Raw genomic sequence first — 13,180 nt, 5'->3', positions numbered from 1 at the left:
AGGGCGTCCCACTGACCCTCCGTGGCCAGTCCAGGTCTAGGCCTCCTCCTGTCGGGTTTCTGTCTTGGGAATTGTTTACACATGTCCCCCAGGTGACCGTGCAGTGTGCTCTGGGGGGCATCAGCATTTCCATTTTGTTCTGACAGCAAATTATTCCTGCGGAGGCTTCCTGTCCCAACCTTCAGGGCACCTCTCCAGCCCATTCTATCCTGGGAACTATCCGAACAACGCCAAGTGTGTGTGGGACATCGAAGTCCAAAACACCTACCGCGTGACTGTTGTCTTCAGAGATGTCCAGTGAGTGTGGGGGCAAAGCAGATCGTGTGGGGGCCTCGTGACATTTTAGGAGTGAATAAACGGTACCTACACCCAGGAGAGATGTTTGCAGAGTTGACATTTTTTCTTGTGGGTTCAATTTTTGCCCTAACACAGAGGCCGCCCGTGGAGGTGGGGCCAGGACAAGAGCCCTGGTTTAAAGTCCCAGTTCTGTCACTAATTTGCTGAGTGGCCACAGGAAATCACTTAACTGTCCTGAGCCTCAGTCAAAAGAGGGGAATAAGGTACCTGCTTTCCTCCCCTCACTGGTCACTGGGAAGGTCACAGGAGAGAAATATATGAAAATACTTGGAAAATGTTATCCAATAGGAGGTATTATTATTCGGTGTAATAATAATGCAAAGAAGCCTATTGACAGCCACACGAGGTTTTTTGTGGCTTTTCTCTCCACTCCCTCCTTTTATGGGGGGAGTTCCTGGGATCAGGCGGAGGTGGGGAAACCACTGCTGCAGAGGTTAGTGTCTGTTCCTCATCCAAGGGAGAGCGGGGGCCATCGTTTTAAGCAGAGGAGACATCATCAAAGCCACATTAATACATGATCGGTCCAAGGAGGGGGTGACCATGCAGAGGCACCAGCGTTCTCGAGGGTCCTGGAAAGTGGTTACCGTAATTTCTCTTCTAACAGCCATCACTGAACGAAATAGTTTTCTCTCTTGATTTCTGGTGGCAGTGGCCTTGGGAGTCTCTGCCTTAGGAATTCATTCGGGGCTTTGCACAGATATAATATTATTTTAATCTCCACATCATTATAGTTCATTTAGGATTGATGACTTATGAAATTCTCTGGAGGAAGGTTGACCACACCTGATACTTTAGCCAACATCTTAGTAACAAGGACCCCACCATTTGTGACATTTTATGAGGCCCTTTTCCATATACTGTTTCATTTGAGCCTCACACCAGCTCTCGTCAGTATGTGTGGATAGGATTACTTCACCTTTGAAAATAAGGAACCGGAGCTTCAGGGAGGCTGTTTGACTTGCCCAATGTTTATTTGTTCAAGTATTTTTTTCTATCACTATGAATTCCTGGATATTTATTTTATTCTTTGGGAAACTGGGGTCTTGCTGATTGAAGAAAACACCTAAGGCAGCATGTGATCCCTTCCTTTTATGACACAGAGGGCTGTCAGGAGAGGGGCTGTAGATTTCATAAGTGGCACCCTAAAAGGTAGGACTAAGACCCCTGCACGGAGGTCATGGGAAGATGAATCTCTGCTAGATTTAAGAAAATCTATTCCTTTTCCTTTTACTTTTGTCAGAGTTTCTGGCACAGAGGTGCGACCCCTCCCTGAGATCTGGCCCCCTGCATCGAATCCCGGTTAAGAGTGAAGCCAGAGCTGTGTGTTCTGTCTCTGCAGGCTTGAAGGAGGCTGTAACTACGACTACATCGAGGTGTTCGATGGTCCCCACCACAGTTCCCCTCTTATCGCACGCGTCTGTGATGGGTCAAGGGGCTCTTTCACCTCGTCGTCAAACTTCATGTCTATTCGCTTCATCAGCGATGGCAGTGTCACAAGGAGAGGCTTCCAGGCCGACTTCTACTCTAGTCCTTCCAATGACAGCACCAGTAAGTCCCCCGCATGAGGGCTCCCTGGGAGTAGGGGCACCTCTGAGAGCCTTCTGCTGCTCAACCGTTCTGTGGCTGTGAAATAAGAAACTAGAGCAGCCTTGTCAGGTCACCAAGGGGCCGAGAGCAGTGGGTCTTGGGACTCTGGCTGCCCAGAAACGAGGTCAAGGGCCAGAACTAGCCGATGTGCAGGGTTTGGCCTTACTGTGGTCATCAGAGACTAAGTAGAAGGTGCAGGATGATGCTTTCAGCATATAGTGAGATGGTGCAAAGAGCAGAGGTGACCTTGAGGCCTGTGACCTTCCCAGAGTGTGGGACGCTGGACCATGTCCTGACGCCTAGCACATTTGGCTGCTGTCTGAAGATGAACTGAGCTGGTCACTCAGCCACCCCCAGCAGAGGCTAACGGCTGTGATTTGAACTAAGTGTACTGATTGGCAGAATGGGCAGGGACTGGGCAAGGTGGTGTCCAAGCTCCCTTCTGCAGTCAGGATTTTGAGCACTGCCCTGCTCCCGGAGCCAAAGGACCTTATTTCACATCCCCACAATTCAACTGGAGTGTTACTTTACTTTATGGATAAATGGTAACTGGGCAAAACATCTCACCTCCCGACTCCATTCCCCCATCAGAGGGATCCTAAGTCCCTGTGCACTCACAGGGCTCTCATGAGAATGAGGCCGACTTCAGCCATATTTCCACTGTGGGGTAGTGGGGATGCATATCCTGGTGCGGACTGTCAGCCATCTTGATCTCTGTGCCTTTATGTGGGAGCAGCTCCTGGTGGCACTTGCTGGGACTCGGGGGCGCTGACTGACTGCACTCTCTGCCTCGGCCACCAGAGCTGCTTTGTCGGTCGAATCACATGCAAGCCAGCGTGAGCAGAAGCTACCTCCAATCCCTGGGCTATTCTGCCGGGGACCTTGTCATTCTCAGCTGGAACGGGAGCTACCAGTGTCGGCCCCAGATAACGTCGAGCCAGGTGACATTCACAATTCCCTACTCAGGCTGCGGCACCCTCGAGCAGGTAAGCCAGGGGCTTCCCACCCTGTCTCCCGCTGAGCAAGCTTTCCTATAGTGATGTGCGCTGTGCTTCTTGAATTCTGGGGACCAGAAGACATGATTATGGTATAACCAAAGCATGATAGGGAGGGGATATACATCTGTTTCTTGGTGCCATGACGTGGCTGCAGCCACTTCCAAAGAGAGGGAAGGAAGGCAAGGAGGTTAGTAGGCAGCTTTTCCAGCACTGTCCAGCACAGAGGGTGCCTGGCAGGCGGCCACTCATGTCAGCAAAAGTGACAGCAGCTCCCGGGGCAGCTCCAGGTTTTGTAGGGCCTGAAGCTTACACACTTTGGGGTTGGGGTGGATGAGAGAGGCGGGTGCCTCATTAAGCAGAAGAATGCAAACATATCTTACTTTTATAAATCCTACAAAAACACATGGCTGTGCAATACGCTGATTGCTTTGGAAGAACCTGTGCGCGTTGCGGGGAGGGGGCTGAAGCTTAAGCTTCACTAGCTTCACAGTAAATTGGCCTCTGCAGCTGCCATTTGTTGAGCTGTCACCGTGTAGGGTGACCAACTGCCTTGGTTTGCCTGGGACTTGGCAGATTTTAGCATGGAAAGGTCTTGTGTCCCAGGAAACTCCTCAATCTTGAGCAAACTGGGATGCTGGTCACCCTACAAGTGAACAGACAGTGGGATTAGTCCATGTCACACTCCCCAAACCCCACCAAGTCCTCTCTCATTGTCATCCCACTTTAAAAATACGGAGGCTGGGCTTCGAGGGGTCAAACCCAAGGCCGCTCAGCCACGAAGTGGTAGAGCCGACGCCAGACTCTGAGAATCTCAGAAACGTCACGCGGAGTGAAAGAAGCAGACGCACCAGGGGACCTGCTCGCGGACTCCATTTCTGTAAAATTTAGAAATGGAGAATAAATGGATAGTGACAGACAGTCGACCTGGTGGAAGGCATGGAATGCAAAGGGGCAGAGGGAGCCCTTTGCGTGAATGGAAATGTTCTGTGTCTCGTGGGCGTGATTATTGTCCAACCTCACTGAAGGGTACACTTAGAATGGTTGCGCGTCATTTTATGTAAAGTTATTTTAAATTATCCATTCTAAGTTCTGCGTTTTTGGCTGACATCTTAGTAGTCATTTCCAGATTTTGCTGTCAGGGCACAGACACAATGCAAATCCTTTTATTTGGCTTAAGCCTGCAGTAAGTACACAACATGAAATACTCAAGTACATATAATGGGGGACACACATGTGCAGAGAAGGTACATACACCATGCAAAGGTTCTACTCAACCTGGCTTTCCTCTTTGGCCCTGTAAATTGATCGTGTTGGATTCTGGTTTGTCATGACTTTAGTCAGTGGGAGTTGGTCTACCAAAGGTGATCACCCCTCCTAGTTCCACATGTGCAGCCTGGAGACTCTGACATCTGAGCCACCCCATCTATGTTCCCTCATCTCCATTAGGAGCCGCCAAAGCAACGTGCCCAGCCTGATTCTTCTAACTTGGCTGGTCATGGGCAGCACATGCCACATTCTTATTCCTCCGTTTATTTAAATACCTGTAGCCCCTATCAAACGGAGTGCCTCAGGGGCAAGGCCAATAGTTTATTCGTCTTTGACACTCCCAGTCCCCTGGTGTGGAGCCTAAGCCTTTATATTCAGATTATTAACAGTTAATGTGTATGCCAGGCACTGAACTAAGAGTTCTGTGACTGTCAGAATTCTCAGGGTGACTTTTATCCCCATTTAATCCTGAGGAAATGGAGGCTTACAAAGTTAAGCCACTTGCCCAAGGTCACATGATCCTGAACTGTGGAGCCAGGATTCAAAGGCGGGATGGCATGACCTGTAGCCAGAACTTTCCTGGTGCCCTGTTTAGCAGGTGTCCGACAGATGTTGGCTGCTGTGGCTGAATAGATGAGGTATCCCTCCACATGAGAGGGAGGCCAGAGTGGAAGAGTCCAGGGCTCCAAGGGAACAACAGTTGACTTATCTGCACGTCTTCCCATGACATAATGAGCTCCTTCCAAACGGAGCAGACGGCTAATAAGGAATTTTAATCTAAAATCGGAACTGCTTCTTATGATCAAGAAGTAAACTTGAACTCCCCATGCATTGTTTGGAGTGGATTCAGAATTTAGCTTGTCCATGAAACCATAGAGACGTGGATTCTAAGAAAACTCGTTAATGTACAGAGTTAAATTGAAGGCACCTCAGCTTGTGTTTGAATGAGTAACAAGGTGCCAACATTTATATGGTTTATTGTGACAACAATTGGCACTCAAATATAAAACCAAAAATTTTCTTAAGAAAACATAAAGGCAGAAAATATAGTGTGCTTACCATGAGTAGATGGAGGGCATAGAGCCCATTCTAGGTCCTTCCCAGACCTGAGTCCAACGGGTGGACTCTGGCGCCCCCTGCCGGCCAGGCAGGCCCTGCCCCAGGTCTGGGACTGAAGGCACCTCTTTCTGCCCTGGAAAGGGAGAAAAGGGAAGCCAGTGATCAGAGAGAAGGGAAGAGGACCACGATTCACAAAACCACTTTAAGCTACTTGTTACAATTTTCTCTTTTCACATGTTTTTCTGGAAGAGACAAATTCAGAGTTGGGTTCTGCAACTGCAGACATGAAGCGAAAGCCTCTCCAACACACCCCGTTCTGAAGGATAACTGTATTTCACTTGCACAGGTGTGGCTCCAGAAGAGAAATTGTCTAATCTCCTAAACGGCCAGGGATGGGGTTTAGCTCTCGACAGCATACAGGACTAAATGTGACTGACAAATGTCTCTGTGTTTTTTGTTGTTGTTGTTAATAAGATTGCCTTACATTTTAGGACTTCTATGTGGATGTTATGGTGTTATTTTGTACTCATTCTAACAAAAGCACCCATGGCTTGAGGGAACTCGCACCTGGCTAGGAGAGGTTTGCTTCTGATCATCATAGCGTGTGGGAGGGAAAGAGATCCCCCCAGTCTCCACCTGGCGATGCCTCACTTGTGTTCACCTCACTTGGGGCCAGATGATCTTGATCATGGAGCTTCCAGGGGCCTTGGTCGCCTGTATCCTCTTGGCATTTGGGATTGCTGCTCCTGGCTCAATCCTTCATTCATCACAGTGCTTTCGCGGGGCCTCTGTCCCCTATACCTTTCATCCATTCCATGGATATTTATTGACGCTACTGACGCTGTTGTTGACACTATACCAAGCTCTGGGAGAAGAGAGATGCTTAGACATCATCCTTTCCTTGTGATGCTCACAGACCACCAGGAGCAGGCTCTCATCCCCAGAAAGGTCACTCATGAGATGGTAGGCACGTCAAACAGCGTGAGAGACCAACATTCTTATGAATTTGGTGAAAGGCACAGTAGCAAATGGTGCCGTGGTCCGGGGAGTGAAAAGGCAGATTGTGACAGGAAGTGCTCCAGCGCTGCTGTGGCCCACCCGCTTGTCCATTTGAGCCTCCGGGGAAGTCCTTACCCCAGAGGCCAGAGACCTGCTACAGCCATCACACTGGATCTCTGTTGCTTCCAGCTCCAGTGTCTTCAGACACCAAGCTGCAATAGCGACTGACCCATCCACACAGCACAGTGAAAACTACTCCCAACAGCCCCACCCACAAGTACATGACCACCTCCCCTGATTTCTCACAACAACAGTGAGGATGAAACAGAACAAGCAAGAAAGGGCCTGAGCCATGTGGTCCAAACTGAGTTTAGTCATACGGCAGGGCAAGGGATCGTCCAGACACCCCCATCTTCCCATGAGCAGCAGCTCCCAGGAGGCCCCAACACCTGGCCCACACTGTGGTCTCTCTCCTATGATGGAGGAAAGGGGATGTGTGAAAGGCAGGAGTCTTGCTAGTTAAGCAGCGTGACCATCCCAGGCAATGGAAACCCTGGCAGTAGGCATACGCCATCTCTGTGTGGTTCTGGGAGGGTTTTGAAGTCTTGTTGAGTCACTTCCCTTTCATTCTAACCAAAATCACCAATGAGACTTCCTTAGCAGGTGACATTTGCCTGACTCTGCTCTCCTGCCTGCCTCTCCCAGGTAGATAATGATACCATCACCTATTCCAACGTCCTCAAAGCAGCAGTTTCAAGGGGCATCATCAAGAGAAACAAGGACCTCCACATTCACGTCAGCTGCAGAATGCTCGAGAACACCTGGGTTGACACAATGTACATTGCTAATGACACCATCGAGGTCGAGGAAGTCCAGTATGGCAATTTTGACGTGAACATTTCCCTTTACACATCCTCTTTATTCTTGTATCCCGTGACCAGCAGCCCACACTATGTGGACCTGAACCAGAATTTGTACCTTCAGGCTGAAATCCTCCATTCTGACGCCTCCCTGGACTTATTTGTGGACACCTGTGTGGCGTCGCCATATTCCAATGACTTTACGTCTCTGACTTATGATCTAATCCGGAGCGGGTAAGGAGTGTCTTCGTGGGGTGGACTTCAACCTTTACCTGGTAACTCAAACACGGGTAGCCCAAAGGCTCAAGGAATGTAGATTTTGGTCCCAGTAGGTGAAGCTTAACCAGTCAGGTTATCATCTCCGGTTAACAAGAGGGGGATGAGTGTCTGGAGAAATGAATGACTCAAGTGGTCACCAATCAAGTTAGCTGTAAACTGGGATGAGACCCCGGGTGACCAAACTCCAGGCAAGCCTTAGTATTAAAAAGACACGCGTGTAGTGGGAAAAGCATTGATTTTGGAGCTGATGGAGGTGGAGATGCCAGCTCTGCCACACCTTAGCTGCATCACTCAGGGCAGACAACCGCACCTGTCTGCACCGGTTTCTTCACCCATCCAGTGAGCATAGCGATGCCCACATCATGAGCTGTTGAGAGGAGCAAATGAGAAAGAGTAGGTAGGCCCTGGGCAAAGAGCATGCACAACCGGGGGTCCACAAGGAATGTTGCATCGAAGGCAGCAGAAGGTCCCTTGACCTCTATCAGCTGAGAGTGGACGTTCTCAGAGTCCATGGTCCATCAAGAGATGCAGAGGTGAGGCCAGTGGCGCCCAGGCTGGGGTCAATGGTGCCAGGTAAGGCTGCTCCACAATAGTCCTGCTTCCCTGGATGACTGGACTGGTGAGTCCTGTCCTCTTCTGAGCTCATGGAGGGTCCTAGGGCCCCTGGGTGTGGACCTGTAATCCCTACGCTTCCGTCTCTGCCCATTGGTGTGTACACCATTTCTTGGCTTGTAATTTGACCTTGGCACCTCATAACAATTGCCTCATGTAGAAGTTGTACTGACAGGGTAATGGGCTCTCCTCGGAATTAGGGTTGGGAGGGTAAATTTCACACCTCCCTGAGACACAAAAAACAGCATTTCTTCCCAGGCACGGTTTGAATATGTCAATTCAGTAATTGGGTGTTGAGGCTTGTCTTTTTCACAGTCTATGCAGTTGGTTCAATTTACAGCAGCCCCTTGGCGGCAAAGATGGGGGAGAAGCTTACTCAGCTCCTCTTTCTACAAACAGTAACAAGGTGATTTCTGAATTCATGTCAAATGATTGAGATTAAGGCAAATGAATGAGTGGTTTAGTTCTTTGCGAAAGAATTCTTTTTGTCAATTCTGGCATATATATGTACATGAGATAATGCAATTTTCTGGGGGAAGGTGATGTGCCTGTGGGAGTAGCTATGTCCCACTGCTCCTGGAGCACAGGGACTCCTTAGCTACACCTGGCCCTCCACCACCAGATGCCCATTAGAGTAACCTGGAGCTTCAAGCACAGCCATGCCTGGGCCCACCTGCACGTTCTGTCTGTCTGGCCTGTGGTGGGGCTCAGACATCTGTTCTTAAAAATTTCCTGGGCTGACTCTGAAGTGCAGCCGGGGTTACGGAGCTCTGGCTACAGAGACTGCCCTGACTGGTGCTGTTTTATGGGAAATGCAGTTACTGCGGCCCCTGAGTTCCCCTGGCCTCACTGACAACTGCCCGACCTCCTAATGGGTCTCTGGGTCCTTTCTCTTCCACCATTGCTGCTAAAGTGACTGCTGGGGAACAAAGGCTTGGTATTTGAATGCGAGTTGAGAGTAGAGGAAGGAAGCTCTTGAAGGCAGAAGGAAGACAGCGATGGACCCTGCGTCACGTTTCCGGGCAGAGCCAGGCTGCCCTGGTGACAGCTCCCATTCGCCACAAAAACTTTCCACCCAAACCCCATGGGCCAGTTCCCTTGCTCTTCTCATTCCCGCATCACCTGAAATCCTCCCATTAGAGAGGCACACAGTCCAGCGCCAGCCGCTTTCTCCACTGGGAGTCGCTGGGAGATGCACCTTCACCATAGCTTAGTGAAATCTCTTCCAGTGGATTCTTAGGTTATTTTCCTTTTAACATCGGTGGAGATGAGGTGCCCGAGGGGACGAGGAGGTGGGGTCCTGGAGGATACTCCGGCCCATGGGGAAGGTACGGCTGCCCAGGGCACAGGGCAGGTGGAGGTGGGTCAGGAGACACAGCCCTGGAGAGGGTGGGCACCAAAGACGCCAGAGAGCAGCTGAGCATTACCTTGCCTGGCCCTGAGACTAGGAAAGGGCAGGAAATGTCATCCTTCCTGCCCTCTCTCTGGGCCCTGCTACCTCTGACTCACCTGGGTTACCTGGGGCCAGTGAGCACAGGGTCACTGAGCACCCACTGTGCGCTATGGGGCCTTCTCTCTGTGTGGACACCCTGGGCTGATTTGCTGCTTTAAGACGCTGCTGACGTCCCAGAACTGCCAGGATTTTCCCACAGGGCTGGCAGTCAATGTCTGAACCACACGTCCTGAAGGAAGGAGGGTGAGGTGCAGCAGGAGGCGTGGCCTCGAGGCCGCGCTGTGAAGTTCCACTCCTGGCGCATCCACGTCACGAGGAGTGCAGTGCGTTGGTGAGAGCTCATGGGTTACTTTGCTCCTCTTCCAGGTGTGTGAAGGATGAAACCTACCAATCCTACGCTCCGCCGTCGCCCCGCATCGCCCGCTTCAAATTCAGTTCCTTCCACTTTGTGAACCGCTTCCCCTCCTTGTACCTGAAGTGTAAGATGGTGGTGTGCAAGGCGTACGACTCCTCTTCCCGCTGCCACAGAGGCTGTGTGGTGAGGGCCAAGAGGGACGTGGGCTCCTACCAGGAGAAGGTGGACGTCGTCCTGGGGCCCATCCGACTGCAGGGCCCGCACACCAAGGAGAGGAGCCTGGGTAGGTGGCCGCCCTCTCACCCCACTGCCAGCCAGGGCCCAGGCCTGTGACCCAATGGGGACTCAGGGTGTTTCTGTTGGTGTCGTGTTCCACCTTACATTGGACACCTACTGTGTGCCAGGCACGCTGTGCTCTGCCGGGCGATACGGAGTTGATCCCCGCCCTGTTCCAAGGGCTCCTGGTCTGTGGGGCAGCCGCGTGGCAGGGTTTTGTCCTGAGAGTTCTGACCTGGGACACAGACACAGCTGATACCTTCATCCTCTGGGTCTGAACTCCCAGAACCTCACGCTCCTCGTCTGTAAAGCAAACACGTTAACACTTCCCTCTTAGGACTCTTGAGAGAGTTACAAATAATAACGTTAAATGGCCTTGGCCTCTGCCTGGTACAAGGCATTGGGTGCAAGGAATGGTGGTTTTTGTTTCTATTGTTATTGTCGCTGATATTAACAACATTAGTGATAACATTATTACTCATGATGATGATAACAACAAGTGAGTCCCAGGGGTAATGACATCAGGGTCGGGGAGGCCGTGGGGGTGTCGGCAGGGTTGATCTATTCTGACTGCTCACAGGGCCAGACACTGGACAGGTTGCTTCATTGTGCTCATTTAGGATGGGGATCATCTTTCCCGCTGTGCTGTTTTGTTGTGGGTGTGGGTGAGGAAATGTTTGCAGAGTGATTCCCAGGATTTCCGGTCTAGGCCGGGCCCAGGTCAAGAGACGTGGTGGCACTGATGACAGGGGCAGGTGTGGGCTAACAGTAGTTGTCACAAACCCTCCCTTCAATCACAGGGCTCCATCCCATGGAGCATCTTTGATGGCTCTCTCTCCTCATGTCCTTTATTCAGCTCATCCCCACGTCTGGGTGATCTAGGCTCTTTCCTCGCTCATTCATTCCATGCGTATTTATTGAAGGCCTGTTACGTGCTAGGAGACGAATGACTAAACAAACAGAAACAGATCAAAATCCTTGCCCCTGTGGAGCTCCCATTCCAGCAGGAGGGGCCCCAATTCAGAAATAAGCCAAATAAGTCGAGTGCACGGCAACCCTGCTGGGAGTGGGAGCTACAGAGAGGAGGACGGCGGGGCAAGGTGATGGGTGACGGGGACGCTGCTCGCTTCTCTCTTCTCCCTTCTCTCCCCATTGACGCTGCAGGAGCTGGGGGGCTGGGGACCTCTTGCCTGCGACTCTGTACCCTTTCCCCAACTGGTCTCAGTGCCCCAGCTATCTCCCCTCCTGCCCATCAGGAGCCACAAGCCAGCTCTGATCTCCCAAAGCCCAACTCTGACTTCCCACTGAGAAACCTCCTCCGGCTCCGTTGGCTGACAAGACACTGAATCTCCCTGGCCTGACCCTCAGCTGCCCTTTGGGGTCTGGCCTCAGTTTCCCCTTCAGCACTTGTCTCTCCCATTCCTTTGTCCCCTCCTACCTACAAACAGTTCTTATTGGCATCACCTGCCCTGGGACCACCACCCTTACTTGTCCCTCATCTTCTCCCCTGGGCTCATCCTGATCCCGACTCTCTTCTCCTGGTCCCTCTCCTTCCCAGCCCTGCCGGCTAACGTGGAGGAGCAGGCCAGCACACAGGGGAGCTACCACAGCGCTGCCGTCTCTGCTGGGGTCTTCCTGGTCATGGTCCTGGTTGTGGCAGCCTTCACCCTGGGGAGGAACACCCGCGCTGCCAGTTACCAGCCTCTGAGCTCTAAGATGTGAAGCCAGGAGGACGCACACAGTGCTCAGACATCGACCCCGTGTGCTTCGGGACCCGTGAGGGAGGAAGAGATGCGTGCCCAGAGCTTGGCACCCAGCTGCACCTCCACTCTGTTCACTCTGGCCCGGCACACAGTGGGGGGGGGTTGAGGTGGGATTGCAGAAAGATGGAGGCAGGATTTCCCAGAAACAGGTTCGGGGCTGAGACAAAATGTCAGGCAAGCAGGTGCCGGTGTTTAAACTCCTGCATCCGCCGTGAGCCAGATACTAGTAGCAGCCGAGCTCTCTCTAGGTAGACGTTCTCCTTTGACCTTTATGAACTAGCTTCTTAGGCCTGTGGTGTACATCTTAGCCTTTCCATTTAGAGCACAAGCTGAATAAAGGACTCTTTTCAATCAAGTGTCCATTTGGTCATTGTTTCCAGTGGCTCACCTAAGCACTGGATCCCTTCAAATTAAGCTGACAAGTAGGGTGGGCTGTCACAAGGAATGACAAAGGGCAGGGGCTCTGCCTTCTGGCTTCCAGAACCTTCTAGGGATTAGATAAGGTGTCCTTTGGCATGTTTCGATTCTGCACAACACAGGAAATGCGGGGTGAAGTCTCGAGAAAGACCAGAATGCGAACAGCATTGTAATTTTAAAATTCAAGGTGATTGCCTCCATTTCTCCAGTAATCTGTGCACCTTCTGGTTTTGACATCATATCCAGAACCATGGGCTGGGGGTTTAGGGAAGAGAGCAGACTCCTCAGGGCCCCCATGAACTCTGGGGTATTGGGCTGGGCCACCAGGAGGTCTGTTTGCATGTGGTCTCCAGGGAGAAGTGGATTGACAGGTGACCCCAGGATCTCAGAAGAAACAAAGGGATTAGGTGATTTCTAAGGAGCTGTGGATTTGCCAGAAAATGGGACAGAAGCCAGATGGTGGGCCCCTAGATCAGGCATGGTAAGAATGGGAGCTTTTGCACACTGCCCTGGCAATGCCAACGTTTGCCCCTCCAACTCAGGCTAAGGACTCCGCACTGGGAGGGGCCTGATGAGATGAGCCTACTTCCGGAGGTGTGACTTGAGCAGGGTGAGACCCATCAGGGCAGCAGTTGCAGGGGAGCCCCCAGGACGAGGGGATGGATAATTCCAACAAGGTCGTGGCCACAGCTGTCAGCTGACTAAGGCTGACGGAGAGCCTGGAAGCGCTGCGGTGAGAAATCTCAACCTCCACAGGGTGTGGGTGACCCCTGAGTCCTGCCAGGGGCAGAGGAGCGAGGGTCCCTGGGACATTAGCTGTTTCCAGTATCCTCTCCATCATTGCCCGCACTCACCCAGCTCTCTCAGGCTGAATGATCCAGGAAAGCATTGAGGGTCAC

General features: G+C 51.6%; 1 protein-coding gene across 1 annotated transcript in view; it reads left to right on the top strand.

The window, feature by feature from the left end:
- The window catches only part of LOC131407628 (deleted in malignant brain tumors 1 protein-like), an 82,498-nt gene extending 70,675 nt beyond the window's left edge, over nt 1-11,823 (top strand). Inside the window, 6 exon segments of the mRNA XM_058544386.1 lie at nt 147-297; nt 1,697-1,905; nt 2,746-2,930; nt 6,972-7,360; nt 9,837-10,108; nt 11,660-11,823. Coding sequence (XP_058400369.1) covers nt 147-297; nt 1,697-1,905; nt 2,746-2,930; nt 6,972-7,360; nt 9,837-10,108; nt 11,660-11,823 — 1,370 coding nt within the window.
- The last annotated feature ends 1,357 nt before the right edge of the window (nt 11,824-13,180 follow it).

Source organism: Diceros bicornis, chromosome 6, assembly GCF_020826845.1.
Source record: "Diceros bicornis minor isolate mBicDic1 chromosome 6, mDicBic1.mat.cur, whole genome shotgun sequence".
NCBI classification, from domain to species: Eukaryota; Metazoa; Chordata; class Mammalia; order Perissodactyla; family Rhinocerotidae; genus Diceros; species Diceros bicornis.
Note: the sequence above shows the minus strand (reverse complement) of the source record. Positions and strands in the feature narration are given on the sequence as shown.